The sequence below is a fragment of the Misgurnus anguillicaudatus genome, chromosome 23 (genome assembly GCF_027580225.2).
Source record: "Misgurnus anguillicaudatus chromosome 23, ASM2758022v2, whole genome shotgun sequence".
NCBI classification, from domain to species: Eukaryota; Metazoa; Chordata; class Actinopteri; order Cypriniformes; family Cobitidae; genus Misgurnus; species Misgurnus anguillicaudatus.
In genome coordinates, this window is record NC_073359.2 from 22,552,188 (window position 1) to 22,575,215 (window position 23,028).

The 23,028-nt window shown below is 37.7% G+C and overlaps 1 protein-coding gene across 1 annotated transcript in view; it reads left to right on the plus strand.

Annotated features, from left to right (window-relative positions):
* Positions 1–23,028, plus strand: part of lrp1ba (low density lipoprotein receptor-related protein 1Ba) — a 332,672-nt gene that overhangs the window by 43,374 nt on the left and 266,270 nt on the right. Inside the window, exons 2-3 of the mRNA XM_073862191.1 lie at positions 6,147–6,260; positions 11,309–11,446. Of these exons, the coding sequence (XP_073718292.1) occupies positions 6,147–6,260; positions 11,309–11,446 (252 nt within the window). The remainder of the gene's footprint in view (positions 1–6,146; positions 6,261–11,308; positions 11,447–23,028) is intronic.

The following is a 23,028-nucleotide window of genomic DNA, read 5'->3' on the forward strand; positions in this document are numbered from 1 at the left end:
TTATTTTAATCTTGTCTTCATATGTTCTCTCCAAAAATATTGGCAATCTTTGTCATATATGCATAGCTGTTTATTGTTTCATTCATTTGCATTCATTTATTTATTCCATCATGGTAAATATATTAGAACGAAGCCTCTTGTGCTGGAATGAGCTTCCCTCCCATATACGATTAAACTGAAACTTCATTACGACTGCCACTAGGGGGAAAACTCCGATTGTCATTTCCGTATGTCGTGTGCAGTGGAAAGGCGGCTTTAGCGGAGTTTACCGGAAGTTACGTGCGGACCACGACAGCCCGCTTGTTTATGTTGTTACTGCTGAAACCGTCTATATGCGGCGCTGTGCAGCGCTTCTCGTCCGGTGTGCGACCCCCTTAAGATGCATTTAAACATAAGGAGCTCACTATTTTGCATTGTTTTTTTATATTTAGTCATCGATTTCAAAATGTATCCTATTTAAATAAATTAAATTTTGATAAAAAGAAAAAAATGAATACGTTGGCAAAACTATATTTTTGTCTACAGTCTTAAAGGAATATTCCATTTTCTTAAAAGAAAAATCCAGATAATTTACTCACCACAATGTCATCGAAAATGTTGATGTCTTTCTTTGTTCAGTCGAGAAGAAATTATGTTTTTTGAGGAAACATTGCAGGATTTTTCTCATTTTAATGCACTTTAATGGACACCAACAATTACTTAACTCAACACTTAACAGTTTTTTTCAACGGAGTTTCAAAGGACTATAAACAATCCCAAACGAGGCATAAGGGTCTTATCTAGCAAAACGATAGTCATTTTTTACAAGAAAAATAACAAATATACACTTTTAAAGCACAACTTTTCGTTATTATAGTTAATATGTTTAATTAAAATTTTTCAAAGTGGATACGAAATTAAATAGCCTATTGCATCATCCCGTAAATAACTGCGCAAAACTTATGAATACTCCAATCAATGCTTTAAATTTCTGCTGTCCATTTACATAATCAAGAAGATTATGGAGTCAATGTTAGCATGATAGAAGCTTGATGCTGTCGTATGAGAACAAGCAACAGCCGACATTTTTCCTTCGGCCGAGTGCATCTCACGTAAATTATTTGCTTTTGATGGCTTACGCTTCTTCCCCGCCACAGAAAACCACCACAGGTTTATCAATGCCAACAAAATTACTATTTTGTTTTTGTTTCTTTGTTGATTACGAAGTACAAAGTAGATGAGGAAAACTAGGATACCATGTGTATTTAAAGTATCGCCATTATTATTTACAATACGTGGAACGGTGCGCTGTGATTGGTTGAGGTGATTTTTTGCATTCTGCAGAGAAGGAGGACTGGCGTTTATTGCGGTTTGGAAAAAAAGGGAGAAAATATGACAGAATAACACGACAGATATCAGATTTTGCGTAAACTGAAAAATTTACTTTTTAATACTGACCTTTTGGCGGCAATTTTTTTTTTTGAAGCGGCGTTTATCACATTTTGGAACCAAACTCTTAATATATATATACACATCCAGAAAGTGAACTGAATTTGTTGTTTTGCATGTCATTTAGACACCTCACTAATGTTAATTGTATAGTAGACAATATACTGTATAATGTGTATATAAAGTGTATAAAGTCTTGCCGGGGGAAGATTGGTATCGAATAAGGTCATTCAGTGTCGAATAAAAATATGAAGAGGGGACAGTTCAACCCCCCCCCCAAAAAAAAAAAATCACCTGTTCATTTACAGACCATCATGCCATTCCAAACTTGTATAACTTTATTTTTCCTGTGAAACGCAGAAGGTGAATTTCTTTAAGAATATCTTGGCAACTTTTTATCATGTAATAAAATGAATGATTACTGTTGGATTTAAGTTCTAAAATTACCTGAAAACACCGTAAAAGGATCATAAAAGTGCTCCAAACCTCCCATGTGCTATAAAGTTGTTGTTTTTTTGCAGTCATATATAGTTTTGTGTACACAGATATAAATTTAAATCATATTTCTTTAAAAATTAAATACTTTTAAACCACAAAAGTATTTTAAAAGTAAATACTGGTGCAACTGAGACTCAAACCTGGGAGCATTTTTGCATTTTTATATAAAATTTTAAATACCCCGCTTTCTAATATGTCCTGGGCTACATGATATATCTGTTTTAACTGAGTCACATACTGCTATGATAACCAATAGCATTTGCAAATATGATGTTCCTTCCAACATCCCGCAGTGTACATGTGTTGCCCAAGGCCGCGTTATCCTAATGGGCAACATGGGCTGCAGCCCAGGGCCCCGAACACTAGGGGGCCTCCGAGACAATTCTATTTTGAGTTTTTAAAAACATTTTGATTGACGTAATTATGCGTAAGTGCTACCTAGAGCAGAGGCCCCCAACCACTGGGTCGCAAGAATGTTCTGAAAAAAATTGTATAATAGCTACGTAATAGCTTATGGGATATTTTGTCCTTTAAGAGCCGACTTCAAATAACATCGATTTCCACTCTTGTACAAGGCCGCGGTCTCTCTCTCTCTCTCTCTCTCTCTCTCTCTCTCTCTCTCTCTCTCTCAGCGCATCGGCAATCACATTGCTGTTTTTAGAGTTTGAGTATACAGTACTTGTAAAATACAGAGGTATTATTTATGAATCATTTGCAAATGTACCTCGCAAATCATGTATACGTGTAGACGTTCAACCTTGTAACATCGCAAATGACTGAAAAGTAATTTCAGAATTATCCAGATCAAACCATGATCAAAATAAACTTTAACTGCAGTAATAATATTTTAACGGGTACACTTTTAACGTAAGACAGCATCCAAGACATAATCTATTAAAGACTTCTCCCTGTATTAATTTCGTGTAAGAAGGCTGTGTCTTTATTTCTTGTTTGTGTATGGATCGACTTTTTTCTTAGTTTAACTGTTGGATGGATACACGAATAGCCATCTTCTGTAGTAAGTCCTTACATTAAAAAAATGTATATGCAAAAGCGAAGTTGTAAGATAAGGCAACATGCATGTTTATTCTGTTTCATGTTTATTTCGTTTCGTTTTGTATAGCCCTTTTTATTTTTTTATTTCTGCACCCGTTGCAACTGCGAGCAGCAGAGCAACCTGCCTTCGCTTTTTAAAAATAGTGTGTGTTGATAATAAACGTTTAAACTAAAATTGTGATATGCTGAAAATATTTATTTTAAATAGTTGTTATTATAGGCAAGTGAAGTGTTGATTTGAGAGGATCAATTCATCATACATGTCGTCAACTTGTTGTCGGCCGCTAACCACTAGTTATCATAAAAACTTTAACAAACAAAAACTGCTCTAAAATGTAAATATAAAAGAAATATAACTATTTTGCAATTTAAAACAAAACTGAACTGCTTTAATTGCTGCAAGAGTACACCTGTACAAGCTGTGTAAGCAGTTATTTTTTGCTATTTCTGCGGATTTCTTTTGCAAAATCTATGCGGAATTTTGCAGAATGATTTAAAATGTTTTAAAACGATCCGAGAGAATGTGCGCTGTGAATATTACAAAAAATAAAATATTTTATAACATATTATACATTTTATTAAAGGATTACCCTGAATTAAACTAGACCAATATGAACCAACAGATAATGGATAATGTGCTTTCACGACCATAGAGTTTTATATAATATACACATATTACTGTCTACAGTGTAACAGTAAAAAGAAAAGGCTTCTCATAATAAATGTAGCGTATATAGCAAGATAATTTCATCAATTTAACACGACAATGTATATATATTTATCTTGTAAATGAATTTGAAATAATAAATAATTGTCGTGTCACGTAGCAAGAGAGACGATAGAGATCTCATTAACTTCTCCGCAGTAAGTTTTATTTCAAATTCAAATTTTACATATTAAATAGACTATTATAAAGTTTGTGCTTCTCTCATAAAAACCTCACAGCAGACAGCACAGACTTAAACTTACAAACATACGCGATGCAGTTACTATATCTGCGGACACAGATTCTTAATGGGGAGAATTAAATAGTTCGGACTCGGGCTGAGAATTCTGGGCTCTACTACTTTTGTGTCAACTTGATTATAATAATTTAATTGAGGAATTATATTTAAAGAAGAACAGACAGAAGCACTTTTAGTTGTGAGTTGCATTTAATAAATGTTATTTTCTGGGCTGTTTCTGATTGTAAAATTATTACTTGATAATATTGTTTAATTTATTTAAATAATTTCAGCCTACTTTTGCGTCAACTTGATTTTAATAATTTAATTGAGGAATTATATTTAAAGAAGAACAGACAGAAGCACTTTTAGTTGTGAGTTGCATTTAATAAATGTTATTTTCTGGGCTGTTTCTGATTGTTAAATTATTACTTGATAATATTGTTTAATTTATTTAAATAATTTCAGCCTACTTTGCGTCAACTTGATTTTAATAATTTATTTGAGGAATTATATTTAAAGAAGAACAGAAAGAGGCACTTTTTGTTGTAAGTTTTATTAAATAAATGTTATTTTCTGGGCTATTTCTGATTGTAAAATTATTTGATAATATTGTTTAATTTATTTAAATAATTTTAGCCATTTAATGTTGCACATACGCTGTAAAAACACTGGATTTACTAAAAAAATATAGACAGTGCATCGTTTTTGCATCCCCTTTTTTTAGTAAGTTACTTAAACAATTACGCAATGGGGCACTAAGTAAATCCAGCCTTTATTTTTTTCAGTGTATATTGGGGGGCCTCAAACCAGCTTTAGCCCAGGGCCTCACAAAGGCTTAACCCGGCACTGGTGTTGCCAGAAAAGAGTGCTTTTCCATCAACAGATATTTGGTTTAAAGAGTTGAAAGCTGTTTCCACAGTATATATTGACTTACAGCCCAAAACATGTTTTCTTCCATGCAGTCGTTCAACAAGACATCTCCCTTTGAACTTCATATCTTCATTGTTAGCCGCCTTGTCATCTCGACGAGTGCAATTTGGATTTAGAGTCGCGAGCCGCTGTAAACACAAAGCACTCTGCATTTACTCTTAAAACCGCCCGGCCCATCTACTCTACTGGAGACCAGAAACGGATCTCTTTGAGTCTTCACGCCGTACTGTTATGGAAATGCGCTCGCTCGTCCCGTCCTAAAAGGCTTCTAGCTTCCCGCCGCGTCTCCCGAGCTCCTTTTGTGTTTTTTGAACCGCCTTTAATGCGAAAAAAGACGCCGTCTGATGTACGAAATCCATCTCCACCTTCATCTTCCCACTTTGTTGCGTCCATCTCTGCTGGGGCTCGGGGATTGTTTACAGGGGAAATAAAAATGCAAAGCAATTCAAGTGATTACCAAGACGGTTTGGGTTTAGACCGAATGTTGTCTCACAAAGTATTTCATGCAATACAAGTGTCGTTCTGTTATCTGTAAAGCTAAAATGCACTTTTTCAGTGTGCAGGAGGAAACAAGAGAGACATTTTTTTACTAGATTTCAAGTTATGAAGGCTGCTTTATTGGATTTTACAACGTTATTTGCTGGCAATTCGTACGTATTTTACGAGGTCGGTAATTCGTATGACCGCGATTTGCTTTTGCCCTGTGACATTGGTGCTAAGAGTGAGGTTTCGTTATTGTTGATAATCGTATGTTTTTGTACGATTTACTTCGTACGAATACATACAAATTAGCCAATACGTACGAATTCTCGTGAGATCAGGTTGGATTTTAAACTTATTTTTATCACTTTGTTTATAGTTTCAGATTTTTATTACAATCACAAACCACAATTGTGGTGCAAATAAATCGGTACAAGGTGCCAACGTGAACAGGTTGCGTGATCTCATTCTTAAAAGAAAACAGAACAAAGCTACAGAAGATAAAACAAAACAGACTACATTTTAATACGAGGCTCATTTGCATGAATTGCCTTAATAAATAATGAACGTGCTGCGTTGAGTTGCCATTTGCTACATCAACATAAACACCACAAATATGCGCTGCATCAATCATTAAACTGTCAACCCATATTCGGTGCTTACATTTTCTGTAAAAGTGTATCATACTCATCTGTCTATAATAATATATCATGCTCGACATAAACATAATGAACACTGTTTGACATCTCATTCATGAGCTCTCATTTAACTTTTCTCCCCACCTCATCTCCTCATTCCTTCCTCCAGTGTGTGACGCCGGAGAGTTTTCGTGTGCCGACAGACGCAGCTGTGTTTCTGAAAGTTGGCTCTGTGACGGAGAGCTTGACTGCTCTGATGGTTCTGATGAATCACCAACCATATGTAAGTCCATCAAACAAGACACATTTCCCCCATATACATCACATATGCGTCATGTAACCTCATATACGCTACCGGTATATTGTTTCCTAATTTTTGTGAGTATGTCACATATATGTCACATAACCGTACATACGTCACACATGCATTATGTAACCTGATAATATACATCACATATGTTATTGATTCTTTGCGGAAGTTTACCGGAAGTAAAGTTTGTTTATGTTGTTACTGCTGAAACCGTCTAATCTTAATACATGCATGACCTATTCACTACCAATCAAAGGAACCTTTTCTTTAACTGTAGTTTCGTGAGTTTTAGTATGAGCTTTGTTCTTCATTGAATTTCAGTTTTCTCTAAATGGGTTTTGAAGGACATACAGCAATTTAAATTAAATATCATTACAAAGGTCACAAACCAATTAAACCTGTGTTAAAGAGCTGCATATTCATTTGAATAAACTCATTTCAGAACTTCTAATCGGATGTCACATTACCATAAGGCTGTTTTGTACACTTTCAGCAAGGCGTTTATATGATATCCTTTGTGACCCATGTCAATGAGATTTTAATTTCTTTAAGCTGCACGCAATTGTACCACTTCTTATGATTTATGGCAAATATGAAGGGATTTTTTAAATGCCTTTTGTCATGAATCTGCCTTGTTTTACTCTAGTCTTGAAGCAGGATCACGACAGGCCTATGTTTTGTGTGGTAGCACATGGCCCTTTGTTTGGGCTGTGTGCTTCTCATGTCTCGTCTTTTGACCCCGCCCCCTCATCTAATCGTTATTCATCCAATTATTGTTTGATTCATGTCACCTGTTGCCCTCTTAATTTGCTCCCTTATTTAAAGGGGACATCCCACAAGACTTTTTTAAGATGTCGAATAAATATTTGTGTCCCAAGAGTACGTATGTGAACTTAGCTCAAAATATCATATAGATAGTTTATTTTAACATGGTAAAATTGCCACTTTGTAGGTGTGAGCAAAAATGTGCCATTTTTAGGTGTGTACTTTAAAATGCAAATGAGCTGATATCTGTACTAAATGGCAGGGCAGTGGTTGAATAGTGCAGATTAAGGGGTGGTATTATCCCCTTCTGACATCACAAGGGGAGCCAAATTTCACTGATGCATTTTTTCACATGCTTGCAGAGAATGGTTTACCAAAACAAAGTTACTGGGTTGATCTTTTTTACATTTTTTAGGTTGATAGAAGCACTGGAGATTCAATTATAGCACTAAAACATGGACAAAGTCAGATTTTCATTATGTCCCCTTTAATGCCCTTGTGTTTGCTTTCTTGTGCTGATTCGTTTTGTATTACCTTTGCCACGTGCCAGTGTTAGTCTTGTCTGGAGTATATTGTAAAGAGAAGTTTTGTCAAGTTCTTTTTGTTGTTAGTCATGTCTGCTTACCCGATTTTCCCCCCTTGTGGGTCTTTGTTTCCCTGTTTTGTTTAAATAAGTCTGCTTGTGTTCATTTAAAGCCTGCGCCTGGGTTCTTTCTCTCTTTTCTGGAGATCCTTGACACCTTTGCCTTGTGCTTCTTTAAAAAAAATGACCATATAGCTTAATGAGATATAGCAAGCAATCAAAAGCTACAGTAATAAGAAAAAAATGTTTTTGAAGTGCTCTGCAGTTTTTATAAGGTGTAATACACTCTTTCAGTTTCACCATTCTGAGAAATATAAAGAGAAGATCAAATATTTAGTTTGTCAGTCTCATCATTGTCTTGTAAAAAAAATAAAAAATATTGGACGTAGAAAAGCGCATTCATGTTACATCATTCATGAGATCAGACAACCGCTGAGGTCAGTTGCTTTCAGCGAAGCATGAAGTAAAGGTGAACATGATGTATCGTAAAATCGCACCAGTCATACTTTAATTTAATTAAAGGTGCGGTGAATCAAATTTGTTATATAAGAGGTCATCATACTTAAATGAACATCCTGCAAGTTTCAAAACTGAAAGCGTCTGTGCTCCTGATATATAACCATTTTTGGCACCAAGCCAGGAAAATTGTCTATTCAGGAATGTGCCGAAATATGACGTCAGAGTAGAATTGAAACACCTCCCAATCCCAAATACAACGACCACTTTTGTAGCCCCGCCCACAGCTTCGTGTGACACACGTGTGGGCCAGGGGCAAAGCAACCATCCAGTGTCTCAACAATCAATCATGTCTTTAAAGATTGCCAAATGTTACCAAAATGACTTTTAAAAACATTTTTCCTGAAAGACTTTTATTTAGACGCGGTGATCTGTTATGAGTACCCATGGAAACGGAGTGTTCGGTTGTGGAAGAACCGTCTGGGAACAACACAGACGCTGTATACCTTAACTCGGAAGCTCATAACATTAGGAATGCGTGGTTAAAGTTTGTTTAAAGAAGTTCCAGCTCGCGTGGGGAGTGTTTGTTTACTTTGTGTACCACAGATTTATTTGTAAAGAAGCCACATGTTGCTGCTATATATATGTTGCACTAATATTGCATCTGACAGGAATGACACAACAGTACACACAATAAGTAAAACATTTTACTTTATTTAAGTTACTACGTTTTACTATTGCTTAGTAAGAGATCACTTGATATGTCCTGTTGTAACATCAGTGTCTAAACACGTTTTAATTTACTAAAAACATTAAACGATTAATAAAGGTGCAACACCTAACAATACGACTGTAATTTAACGGTAGAAATATACAAAGTTATTGATAAGGAAGGACTTACCAGCCGCAATTTAGATTCTGATGCCCGCTTACTGTGTTGTTTACTGTAATTTAGGCAAGTTGCATTTGAAAGGTCCACAACTCAACAAAGCTTTTTTATCATATAACTGTGGTATGTAACGTTACGTGTATGTAAGAGCAACCTCATAAGCACAATAGAAATTTACAAAGTTATTGATAAGGACTTACCAGCTGCAGTTTAGATTCTGATGCGCGCTTACTGTGTTGTATACGGTAATTTAGTCACGTTCTCGTTTCTACTTTACTATACGTATTGTCATTTATGTGTATCAACTTTAGCACCCAGAATCTTTTTGTGTCTCAAACATATTTGTGTTCGGCTGCTATTTTTACAAATTAATGTTTTTAAAACATTTCCCAACATGTAATGAAGCTGTCCAATTATAGCAGTGTGCATTTACGTCCAGGTCTTCGATGCGGCCCGCCTCTTCAAACGAAGCTTCAGCATCAGAACCATGTTACAAAATAGCCTATTACTTATTGCTTTTGATGTTTTTGATTGTAAAAACCACGCAAACATGATAAGTAGACCTCAGACAACAGTATAAAACAATAAAATCGACAAATTCATTGCCCCTTTAAAGTTATAGCTTTGAAGTTAAAGCTACATTAATCATGTAAGTTTGATGACTACAAGACAGCTGGTTTAAATAAGTTCAATATTTGAATAGACTTTTGTATATAAAGTGTGTTTTCATTTATAAACGCTCACTCATTTGCCTTCCTGCTTATCAACGCCTGTACAGCTGTGATTTCTTTGATGGCTTCGTCACTTTCTTCTTTGAAGAACCATCTGTGAATTAGAAACCCTTTCCTTGTATTTTCATACAATACAGAGCTAATAAGCTCACTGTAAAAAAAAAATCTTTTTGCACTTAAATTTTTAAGTTGAATTAACTTGAATTTACAAGTCATTTTAACTGTATTGTATATATTTTTTTACAGTTCTATAATACGCTATACCATAGGATATGAAGGATAACATTGGGATCATTCTAATAGTTATCATTGACAGCAAATCAGAATCCTTGTGCATTTAAATGAAAAAACTTTAGATTTTAGGTGTTACCCATTCAAGTCATTTTTTACGTTGATCCAACTTCTACTTTTTACAGTGTGCATATCATTTTTATACATGTCTTAAAATAATAGCCATTAAGCATACATTGCATGCATTTTAAGGGGGTGCCGTCGGCCAACCATGTGGGAATGGCTCTGCACCAAGGGGTCAGGTTCTCAAAATCCATCATTTATGCCTCTGGTTTGTTTCATAAAAATGAATCAAAAGTGTTTAAGCAAGACCTCCTCGATAATACCCTGTGTTAGGCTGGAGGGCGGCCACGGTCGACGCCATCAGAGGAAAGCTAAAACAATAAAAAAGTGCTGAATTAATGAGGTTGCATCACCCTCCAGATTTTGTGCTTTCGTCTTGTGCCGCCTGTATACTTCTGAACATCTCATGAGATACAGAGACCCTGAGAGAAAGAGAGGGACGTGAGATATTTTTAAACAATTCTCCTATTTGTTGAATTACGTATTCGCTTTTTACCGGGATTATGAAAGTGGAGCAGCGGTCTGCTGGGAAAAGCCTTGGGGGGAAACCTGTGTATGTGATTCTATTCTCCTAAACTCTTGGAGATAAACCAAGTTACAAGGAAATTGGAAATTAAGGAGTCAGGTGTAGCTTGGGCCAAGACTTTTGTTGCGTGGAGGTTTTGGCAGTGGTCACTTCTGTACTGTCACTCTCATGAAATGTCAAGCCATCCAAAATTGGTGATTCACGAGATGGCATGATATGCTAGTCTTTGGTGCTTAAAGAGGCACTCCACTTTTTTGAAAATAGACTTATTTTCCGGCTTCCCTAGAGTTGAACATTTGATTTTTGCCGTTTTGGAGTCCATTCAGCCGATCTCCGGGTCAGGCGCTACCACTTTTAGCATAGCTTAGAACCATCCATTGAATCTGATTAGACCATTAGCATTGTGCTAAAAATAACCAGAGTTTCAAAAAATTTCCTATTTAAAACTTGACTCTTCTGTAGTTACATCGTGTACTAAGACCGAAAACTCGCTAAGGGGGTAAAAACTATGGTAATACAGGACTGTAAGTGGGCGGGGCTTTATCAATGTGACCTCACATTGATAAGACAATCGAAACGGCATGTCCACTGAAACTACTTTGGTTTAATGGGGATTAAAAAAAACAACATTATGTCCAAACACCTTGTAAAAGTGGATGTTGCATAATAGGTGCCATTTAATGCTATGTTAGTCAACTATTTCTCTGTCTTCTCTAGGCTTGCAGCAGGTAAAGATAAGATGTCCTGTCAATCATCTGCAGTGTCTGGGCACCCACAGATGTGTTCATTACAGTAAACTCTGCAACGGAGTACGGGACTGTGAGGACGGTTACGACGAGGGCGTACACTGTCGTGGTGAGTTTTGGCAAAATCCTCCATTTGAAAAAAGTCTCCATTGCGAAAGTTGTATGCATTGTTTAAAGGTGCAGTGTGTAATTTTTAGAAGGATCTGTTGACAGAAATGCAAAATAATATACAAAACTATATTATCAGTGGTGTATAAAGACCTTACATAATGAACCGTTATGTTTTTATTACTTTAGAATGAGACGTTTTTATCTACATACACCGAGGGTCCCCTTACATGGAAGTCGCCATTTTGTGCCACCATGTTTCTACAGAAGCTCTTAATGGACAATTTTTTTTATTAAGTTGTCTACAATCATGACATTTTTGTCCTGTGGTGGCTACCGTAGCTTCTCTATGCATTTCAAAAGCAAGGGGTGAGCTGTGAACTGAGCTGTTGGTTGCAATTTCGAACCTCACCACTAGATGCCGCTAAAATGTACACACTGCACCTTTAATTTCAAGTGTAAAATCTTACGTGTAATCAACTTGAAATTACAATTAATTTCTTCATTCGTGTAAGGAGTTTCAAGTGAGAAGTTGCAAAAATATTAAAAATATAAAATATAAAAATTAAGTTGAATTAGCTTAAGTTATTTGAACTTTATTTTGTATGATTTATAGCAACTCCTCACTACACTGTAAAAAGTGAAAAGTTGGATCAACTTAAAATATAATTTCAATTGGTAACACTTAGAAACATATACATTTTTTAATTGACTTTAGGTAAAAATGTTAAAAAATTCGTTGAATGTGAAAAATGTAGCTTATTCGTATTATTTTATACGGCCACATTCGTACATTTTTTAACGATTTGCCTTGACCCCTATGACGTTGGGGGCGGGGTTAGGTGCAGGGTTTCGTTATTGTTTTTTATGATAATCATATGTTTTTGCACGATTAATTTCTCGTAAATTAACCAACTCGTAAAAATATGTATGAATTCTCGTGAGTTCAGGATGGTTGATCCCACTTTTCACTAGTCAAGAAAGTTGAAACTAATTAAACTTAAAAATGTAAGTACAACAAAGAATTTTTACAGCGTATGGATTTGTCTCTTAAAGGGACAGTACACCCCCCAAAAATTCTGTATATTTGTTATTCACTTTCGCATAGTTTTAGACCTGTTTGACTCTCTTTTTGAAACACAAATGCAGATGTTTGGCAGAGAGTAAGTGACTAAACCCACACTCCCCATTTACTTTTTTTTTTTTTTTTAAATGACCACTGCCAACTTTTGTTAGAAACATTGTAACTTTTTTTACATAGGAACAACATGTATCAGTCTATATTTATTCAGAGGCTAGGTCACATTTTGTCTATTTTTAAAATTATACCGATTCGTGAAACAGTCTTTGCTTAAATGTGCCGTTGAGACGGTTAAGATGAGACTGAAATGACAAGGGACCTTGTTAAAAATAAACTTCAGTCGCTTGTTTCTGACGCAGAGTTGCTTCAGAAGGTCACGCAGAGTGACAGACACCAAACTACAGCAAACAACGGTTACGACAGACAGAAGTTTCAGAAGTTTCGACAGACTTTCCCCCAATTTACTGTGATCAAAAATGCGTCGTCGTTGTGTGAATATGGGCGCATAGTTGTGAGTTGTAGCCACAGTATAGCTTTAATGGCTAGTTTAGCTTTGAGTTTTGAAAGGCATGGTTTGTTTTTATAGTACATCAAGCTCTTTCATTTCAAAAGCGCTTTTAAAATAAAAAACTTTAGATGTTCAGATTAAAAAAAAATTCTGGTATTTGAGATAGCAAGAGAAAATGTTTGACGCACGAAGTACCATTGCAAAAACTGCACTTTTTTGTGACTTGACAGTCTGTCAAAATTGAATTTGTGTTGATGGCCATAACTTGAAGTGCTTGTTGTAACCAAAAGTCCCCAAATGCTGGCAGTATGTCAAAGCAAGTTTAAAAAATGTGATATGTTGTTGTCCGATAAAGGGTGCTTCGGAGGGAAATAAAAGACAAAAGTCTTTCTTGATGCCCAATAGCCAGTTTTGCAATGTTTGCAAAATCAAACGTCAAGACTACAAAATATAATTTAAGCTTTTTACAGTGTGTTCGACATTAACGCAGCAAAAGTGCAAGCGTTTAAAGTCTGTTTGGAGAGATAAGCGCAGTTAGCTTAATGTAGTAATGGCTTTCTGCTAAGTGGCAATTACTGTTGCTGCTCATGATGAAGTGAAGATCGCATTATTTGACATTGCGGTGTAGACATGAGGAAGCCCAAAGATTTATATTGAAACCAAGCTTAGTTAACATCTAAAGGATTTGATGTATTGCAGCCGAGCGCGCTTAACCGCCGAGACACATGAGCTACGTCGCTCGCGTCCGCGCATGTTTAATTATGGCCGTAATAAATGAACATATGGAGGTATTTATCAGCTTCACCTTGAGGTGAACTGCGCATTTTTACCTCGCTTTACGTTTTATGTTCTTCTCAATCTTAGTCTTGGTCTGGTTTCAAAGGAAATAAAAATTTGCATTGCGGGACGGCAGTTATGGATGTTAGAGGTTCTCCCGAGGAGCGTGTTGGAGCGGTTTAGGATTGCTCTCCGCGCACCTGTCATAACTAAACATTCATAATTTACATTACAAGTCCGCTGAGCAGATATCAGCTCTCGCTCCTCAAGGTATTTTCGAATCTGGGACGGTACAGAGAAAGAGAGAAAACAAGACCATATCTTTTCCTCCCCAGCTTTTACTATTCGTTCACGTGGCGTAGACTTACAATTCTGTTTCTCATTAAAGTTACCATTTTTAGACTTACGGTTTAACCCTGTTTATTTAACAAATGCATCTTCTCGTACTGTGCACAATGGATATGTGCAACTTTCATGAAAATGTAATAAACTCTCCCTTTGATATTGCTTTTCTTCTCTGTTGACATAACCAAGGCTGTGTGGGTGGGAAAAAAACAATATCAATCGAATTGAGTGTGTTTTTTTTGTGTGTTGTCACGCATGCCTCCTGGTTTTTATGAATTGGGGTTCTTTCAAATCCTTAACCCTATTTTGAGTATAGGCCTAGTTATATTTGTATTAGCAAACAATGCTAAAATCTTGGTCTACAATACATCACGAATGCATAACAAAGAAAGTCCTACTCATGTACTAAATGTATTGTTTTGTGATATGAATGTTATTAAACATTCTTAACATGCTTAATTAGACTTAATTAGACTTAATTATAGTCATTAAACTTTTTTACTGAAAAAAAAAACATGTTAAAGGAATAGTCTACTCATTTTCAATATTAAAATATGTTATTACCTTAACTAAGAATTGTTGATACATCCCTCTATCATCTGTGTGCGTGCACGTAAGCGCTGGAGCGCGCTGCGGCGCTTCGATAGCATTAAGCTTAGCCCCATTCATTCAATGGTACCATTTAGAGATAAAGTTAGAAGTGACCAAACACATCAACGTTTTTCCTATTACAAAATAAAACGTAGCGCTTTTCTAAGCGGATTTAAAAGAGGAACTATATTTTATGGCGTAATATCACTTTTGGGAGTACTTCGACTCGGCGCAGTAACACCCTCCCTCTCCCATTATGAGAGTGAGAAGGGGAGCGGACTTTTCAGGCGAGTCGAAGTACTCCCAAAAGTGCTATTACGCCATAAAATATAGTTCCTCTTTTAAATCCGCTTAGAAAAGCGCTATGTTTTATTTTGTACCACCAAACTTGCTCGTATAACTACTCGTCTTAAATAGGAAAAACGTTGATGTGTTTGGTCACTTCTAACTTTATCTCTAAATGGTAGCATTGAATGAATGGGGCTAAGCTAAATGCTATTGAAGCGTCGCAGCGCGCTCCAGCGCTTACGTGCACGCACACAGATGATAGAGGGATGTATCAACAATTCTTAGTTAAGGTAATAACATATTTTAATATTGAAAATGAGTAGACTATTCCTTTAACTCTTTCACCCCCAGCGTTTTTTAAAAAAGTTGCCTGCCAGCGCCAGCGTTTTTCATGATTTTCACCAAAGTTTAATGCCTTCCAGAAAATGTTCTTCTTTGAATATATAAACATACAATATACCAAATGAAAGAACAGACCCTCTGCTTTCAAACAAAAAAAAAACGTTTCTTCCTACCTATAGTGGTTCTTTTGTAATCAGCTTTTGAATATGGGTAGGTTTCTGCAAAAACACCACATTTTGAGCAAAAAGCAGATATAATTCCATTTTTGTGACAGACTTTTCATAGAGATCCCATTCAGAGCGATCTTTAAAACAGACACGGACATGCAGCAGCTTGTCATAGGGCAATACTTCCGGGTTTAAAAGTTGCGGAAGTGCGCCACCTAGTGGATAAAAGTGGTATTGCGGAAAGACGGAAAATCTCGTCATTGGCGGGGAAGCGTTTTCTCTTAATTGACGAGATATCTCGTCAATGGCGGGGAAAGAGTTAAGCTACATAGTAAAAAAACAATGGTAGCCATACTGTACTGTGGTAACCATAGGTAAACTAATTGAAGTATTTTTTTTTTAAGTTTATCCAACATTTCACTTTATACAGTAGTAGGCATGCATTTTTCTTTTTTTTTAGGTCGAAGCAGAAATGCACTTTTTTCATGTCTGTACCTTTAAATGCAAATGAGCTACAGCTCCTCACTCTCTTACAAACAGACAGTGAGCGATTTCAGTTCAAATAGATCTGATTAAAGGAAAACACCAAATTTTTCAATATTTTACTATGTTTTTATCTCAACTTAGACCAATAAATACATCCCTATCTTTTATCAATGCGTGCACTTAATCTTTGTACAGCGCGTTGTGAATGTGTTAGCATTTAGCTTAGCCCCATTCATTCCTTAGGATCCAAACAGGGATGAATTTAGAAGCCACCAAACACTTCCATGTTTCCCTTTTTAAAGGTCCCGTTCTTTCTGTGTTTTTAAAGCTTTGATTGCGTTTACAGTGCGCAATATAACATGTTTTTATGTTTCACGTGTAAAAAACGTGGTATTTTTCATACAATTTACTTATCTTTATAGCGCTGTTTTCACTGTCCTAAAAACTGGCTGATGGCTTCCTTGTTCTATGAAGTCCCTCCTTCAGAAATACGTATCAAGTTCTGATTGTGTAGCTTGTTCAGTGTGTTGTGATTCGACAGTAGCTTAGCTGGCGACTGATGTATTCCTTTGGGCGTTTAGTCAAAAAAACTGTTCTACTGACGTCATTAAAGCAGGAAGTAGAGGGCTGTAGTACAAGCCGGCCATTCGCTGTAGGTTTTGAAAGGCGAATTCTGTTAAAGAAAATATATCGCCTGCAGTGAACTTTGAGCTTTATCATTTACAGGTATTATTTATGCTATTATAGCAACATTACACACTAACTACGGTTTAAAAAATGGGATTAGAAAGAATGTGACCTTTAAAGACTGTTAAGGCCACTACACACTGGTCAGACAGACTCCAACAGACTCCAACAGACGCGTCTGTTGGACTCTGTCTGACCAGTGTGAAACCCCTGTTGGCAGTTGTTGGATCAAAGTCAATGAGACTTTAGAATGTGGTTGTCTGTTGGTGTCTGTTGGGTCTGTTGGTGTCTGTTGGAGTTGGTAGTTGTCTGACCAGTGTGAACTGGCCTTTACATGAGTCATTACTCTGCGCTAAGGTCGAAGTGCTGCAAACTAAGTGCTCTTCCGCAATACAATACACACTCACCTAAAGGATTATTAGGAACACCATACTAATACTGTGTCTGACCCCCTTCCGCCTTCAGAACTGCCTAAATGTGCCTCTATGTGGCAGTGATTCAACAAGGTGCTGAAAGCATTCTTTAGAAATGTTGGCCCATATTGATAAGATAGCATCTTGCAGTTGATGGAGATTTGTGGGATGCACATCCAGGGCACGAAGCTCCCGTTCCACCACATCCCAAATATGCTCTATTGAGTTGAGATCTGGTGTCTGTGGGGGCCATTTCAGTACAGTGAACTTATTGTCATGTTCAAGAAACCAATTTGAAATGATTCGAGCTTTGTGACATGATGCATTATCCTGCTGGAAGTAGCCATCAGAGGATGGGTACATGGTGGTCATAAAGGGATGGACATGGTCAGAAACAATGCTCAGGTAGGCCGTGGCATTTAAACTTGCCCAATTGGAACTAAGGGGCCTAAAATGTGCCAAGAAAACATCCCCCACACCATTACACCACCACCACCACCAGCCTACTCAGTGGTAACAAGGCATGATGGATCCATGTTCTGTTTACACCAAATTCTGACTCTATCATCTGAATGTCTCAATAGAAATCAATAGAATTTTTTCCAGTCTTTAACTGTGCAATTTTGGTGAGCTTGTGCATATTATAGCCTCTTTTTCCTATTTGTAGTGGAGATGAGTGGTACCCGGTGGGGTCTTGTGCTGTTGTAGCCCATCCGCCTCAAGGTTGTGCGTGTTGTGGCTTCACAAATGCTTTGCTGCATACCTCGGCCCATTCTCCTCTGACCTCTAACATCAACAAGGCATTTTCACCCACAGGACTGCCACATACTGGATGCTTTTCCCTTTTGCTGTTGTTAGAGATCATACCCTCAACCTTTATGCTGATAAATACCTTTTTATGTTGAATTTTACTGCATTAAAGCATTTTTAAAGCCGTAAACTATTCGTCTAGGTCAAAACTGCCAAAATCTCTTGTATATCAAAAACCATGTGAACAGTCTGCCAGCTATTTGACACGTAAACAGGTAACTAACCTTGACAAAGTTCTTCTTTTTTCTAAAAGGAATAAAAACTGATTTTTCAACTTGTGAAGCACCGCATGGCATTTTGAAACCCTTGCTATTTTTCTAGTTGTGTGGGGATTTGTTTTGTCAGTGAGGAATGGAGTTTGCCTTCGGGTGACCATCCGCGGCCCACAAGACACTCGACAAAGAGAATATAAAGGGCTTTGTATGTGTGTGTTTCTATGTGATTGCCTATCTTTATATTTTCCCATGTATTGGTTTTTCTCTCACAGATTATATGAGGTCGTGTGCGCCTGATAAAGACTTATATGTTTTTTTACTTTTATTTAGGCAGTGTTCTGGTGTCAGACTGACTAGATGTAGATGTGTGAAATGAATAACTTAACAAGAGACGGTGAAGGGTTCGGGGAGAGAGATAACAACGCTGAGACAAAAGGAGTGTCGCACATTTAATTACTGTAAAACACACATTCATACACGCGTCGCACACATTTCAAAGCTTTTGCTGGGAAGATCTGAAGATTCGGTGGGTAGATTTGGTGGGTAGCCACGCCCACAATGAAGTCTCATTGGGCCAAAGTCACAATAAATTTCCAACCATCTCATAAATGGGAGCTCATGGGGTCGTGGATTTGATTGGTCAAAAAATGGTCGCTAGTTAGTGTAGTGTAGTAGGTTCAAATATGCATTCATTTGGTACCAATTTGTACCTCTGAGGTATTAATATGAACTCTTTTGAAAAGGTACCGCCCCTGTGACATCTAGGGACCAAATTAACCTTTTTTTTTACCATTTTTGCCTAAACGCACGGCATTTAGCTGAGGCTTATCTAAAAAAAGCACAAGTAAAACATCTGCTATGATTGTCATTAAACGCATCCATCTATATGTTGCTTCCACAAATAGGCATATTTTAAATGTCAGTAAATAAAAATATGTTTTTCTTCCTCAAGCACAATTCTACATTTTCCATATGTGCATTTGTACGCTGATACTTCAGTCGAGTCGAATGTCTTTCCATAAAATCCCGGCGCAGGCAAAAGGTCGTTTTGAATTTACTGTGCAATCATTTAGTCATTTGTGTCTGATGTTGTACTACACCAGACATGAAGGATGGGCGTCCTGCCCTCTGGGCTTGAAAAGCTCCCTTATTTCACACATCCATTGACTCCACATTTATAGCACAAAGGAAATGCTAAAGCTCATAAACTTTATTTCTTCGTGACAGCACGGACCGTAACCTTGAAAATGTGCTGAGTGTCCCTCTCTTGCTGGCAGAACTCTTGTTTTTTTTGCTGTCTCTTTCTGTCCACAGTTTCACAGTGTCCTGCTGTTACCCTGAGCAAAGGATTTTGAGTTTAAACTCAGTCCGTTCTCTCAGACAAACCCGTGGGTATTATGGCAATGGCATACTGGCAGACTAATTTTGCATATTGCAGTATGTATCCTGTTGAGGGTTTTCTGTATGAAATACCTGAATTACCTGCCACATTTCCCAAAGTGTGCACCGGAGCATTTTATTTTATTTTTAAATCCTTTCGACTGGACTGCCAAGGCATTCCTAAAAGAGATTTTTTTATACACAATTGGTTAAAAATGGATATGTCTGCCTGTCTGTCTGTCTGTCTGTCTGTCTGTCTACTGTATCTATTTGTCTCCATCCATTTGTCTGTCTATCTGCTGTATCTGTCTGTCTGTCTGTCCATAGTTCTGTTTGTTTATCTACTCTGTCTCTCGTCTATCATTCTGTTTGTTTATCTACTGTGTCTGTCTGTCTGTCTATCCACTCATCTGTCTGTCTGCCTGTCTGTCTATTTGCTGTATCTATCTATCTGTCTGTCTGTCCAACCTTCTGTTTGTTTATCAACTGTGTCTGTCTGGCTGTCCATCAATCTGTCTATTTCTATCTATGTCTATGCGTTTTTATGTCTATGGTATCTATCTGTATATCTATTTGTCTGTCTGCCTTTCTGTCTATCTTCCCTGTCTCTCTATCTGCTGTGTCTGTCTGTCTGTCTGTCTGTCTGTATTTCCATCATTTTATGTCTATCGTATCTGTCTGTTTGTCTGTCTGTCTGTTTATCTTTTGTGTATGTCTGTCTGTCTATCTACTCTATCTGTCTGTCTGTCTGTCTGTCTGTCTGTCTGCTGTGTCTGTTTATCTACTCTATCTGTCTGTCTATCTGTTGTGTCTGTCTGTCTACTCAATCTGTCTGTCTTACTGCTGTGTCTGTCTGTCTGTCGGTCTATCTGCTGTGTTTGTCTGTCTGTCTGTCTGTCTGTCTGTCTGTCTGTCTACTCTATCTGTCTATCTGCTGTGTCTGTCTGTCTATTTGTCTGTCTGTCTGTCTATCTACTCTATCTGTCTATCTGCTGTGTCTGTCTGTCTATTTGTCTGTCTGTCTGTCTGTCTTTCTGTCTGACTGTCGGTCTGTCTGTCTGTCTGTCTGTTGTGTCTGTCTATCTACTCTATCTATCTGTCTGTCTGTCTTTCTGCTGTGTCTGTCAGTCTATCTACTCTATCTGTCTGTCTGTCTATCTACTCTATTTGTCTGTGTGTCTATCTACTCTATCTGTCTGTCAGTCTATCTGCTGTGTCTATCTGTCTACTCTATCTGTTTGTCTATCTGTCTGCTGTGTCTGTCTATCTACTCTGTCTGTCTGTCTGTCTGTCTATCTGCTGTGTCTGTCTGTTTGTTTGTCTGTCTGTCTGTCTGTCTGTCTGTCTACTCTATCTGTCTGTCTGTCTATCTGCTGTGCCTGGCTGTCTGTCTGTCTGTCTATATACTATATCTGTCTGTCTGCTGTGTCTGTCTGTCTACTCTGTTTGTCTGTCTGTCTGTCTGTCTGTCTGTCTGCTGTGTCTGTCTGTCTATCTACTCTATCTGTCTATCTGCTGTGTCTGTCTGTCTATTTGTCTGTCTGTCTGTCTGTCTGTATGTCTATCTACTCTATCTGTCTATCTGCTGAGTCTGTCTGTCTACTCTATCTGTCTGTCTTTCTGCTGCATCTGTCTGTCTGTCTGTCGGTCTATCTGCTGTGTCTGTCTGTCTGTCTATCTACTCTATCTGTCTATCTGCTGTGTCTGTCTGTCTGTCTGTCTGTCTTTCTTTCTTTCTTTCTTTCTGTCTGTCTGTCTGTCTGTCGGTCTATCTGCTGTGTCTGTCTGTCTGTCGGTCTATCTGCTTTGTCTGTCTGTCTGTCTATCTACTCTATCTGTCTATCTGCTGTGTCTGTCTGTCTTTTTGTCTGTCTGTCTGTCTGTCTGTCTGTCTGTCTGTCTGTCTTTCTTTCTGTCTGTCTGTTGTGTCTGTCTATCTACTCTATCTGTCTGTCTGTCTTTCTGCTGTGTCTGTCAGTCTATCTACTCTATCTGTCTGTCAGTCTATCTGATGTGTCTGTCTATCTACTCTGTCTGTCTGTCTGTCTATCTGCTGTGTCTGTCTGTTTGTCTGTCTGTCTGTCTGTCTGTCTACTCTATCTATCTGTCTGTCTATCTGCTGTGTCTGTCTGTCTGTCTGTCTGTCTATATACTATATCTATCTGTCTGTCTGTCTGTCTACTCTATCTGTCTATCTGCTGTGTCTGTCTGTCTGTCTACTCTATCTGTCTATCTGCTGTGTATGTCTGTCTATTTGTCTGTCTGTCTGTCTGTCTGTCTGTCTGTCTGTCTGTCTGTCTGTCTATCTACTCTATCTGTCTGTCTGCTGAGTCTGTCTGTCTGTCTGCTGTGTCTATCTGTTTGTCTGCTGTGACTATCTATCTACTCTATTTGTCTGTCTGTTGTGTCTGTCTATCTACTTGATCTGTCTGTCTGTCTGTTTATTTGCCTGTCTGTCTGTCTGTCTGTCTGTCTGTCTGTCTATCTACTCTATCTGTCTATCTGCTGAGTCTGTCTGTCTACTCTATCTGTCTGTCTTTCTGCTGCGTCTGTCTGTCTGTCTGTCTGTCGGTCTATCTGCTGTGTCTGTCTGTCTGTCTTTCTTTCTGTCTTTCTGTTGTGTCTGTCTATCTACTCTATCTGTCTGTCTGTCTTTCTGCTGTGTCTGTCAGTCTATCTACTCTATCTGTCTGTCTGTCTATCTACTCCATTTATCTGTGTGTCTATCTACTCTATCTGTCTGTCAGTCTATCTGCTGTGTCTGTCTGTTTGTCTGTCTGTCTGTCTGTCTACTCTATCTATCTGTCTGTCTATCTGCTGTGTCTGTCTGTCTGTCTGTCTGTCTATATACTATATCTATCTGTCTGTCTGTCTGTCTGTCTGTCTACTCTATCTGTTGTTTCTGTCTGTCTGTCTACTCTATCTGTCTATCTGCTGTGTATGTCTGTCTATTTGTCTGTCTGTCTGTCTGTCTATCTACTCTATCTTTCTGTCTGCTGAGTCTGTCTGTCTGTCTGCTGTGTCTATCTGTTTGTCTGCTGTGACTATCTATCTACTCTCTTTGTCTGTCTGTCTGTCTGTTTATCTACTTGATCTGTCTGTCTGTCTGTTTATCTGCCTGTCTGTCTATTTGCTCTGTCTGTCTGTCAATCTACTCTATCTGTCTGTCTGTCTGTCTATCTACTTGATCTGTCTGTCTGTTTATCTGCCTGTCTGTCTATTTGCTCTGTCTGTCTGTCAATCTACTCTATCTGTCTGCCTGTCTGTCTATCTACTTGATCTGTCTGTCTGTTTATCTGCCTGTCTGTCTATTTGCTCTGTCTGTCTGTCAATCTACTATATCTGTCTGTTTGTCTGTCTGTCTATCTGCTGTGTCTGTTTGTCTGTCTGTCTGCCTGCCTGCTTGCTTGTCTGTCTTGTCTACCTACCTACCTATACTGTATCTGTTTATCTACTTTGTCTGTCTGTCTGTCTGTCTGTCTGACTGACTATC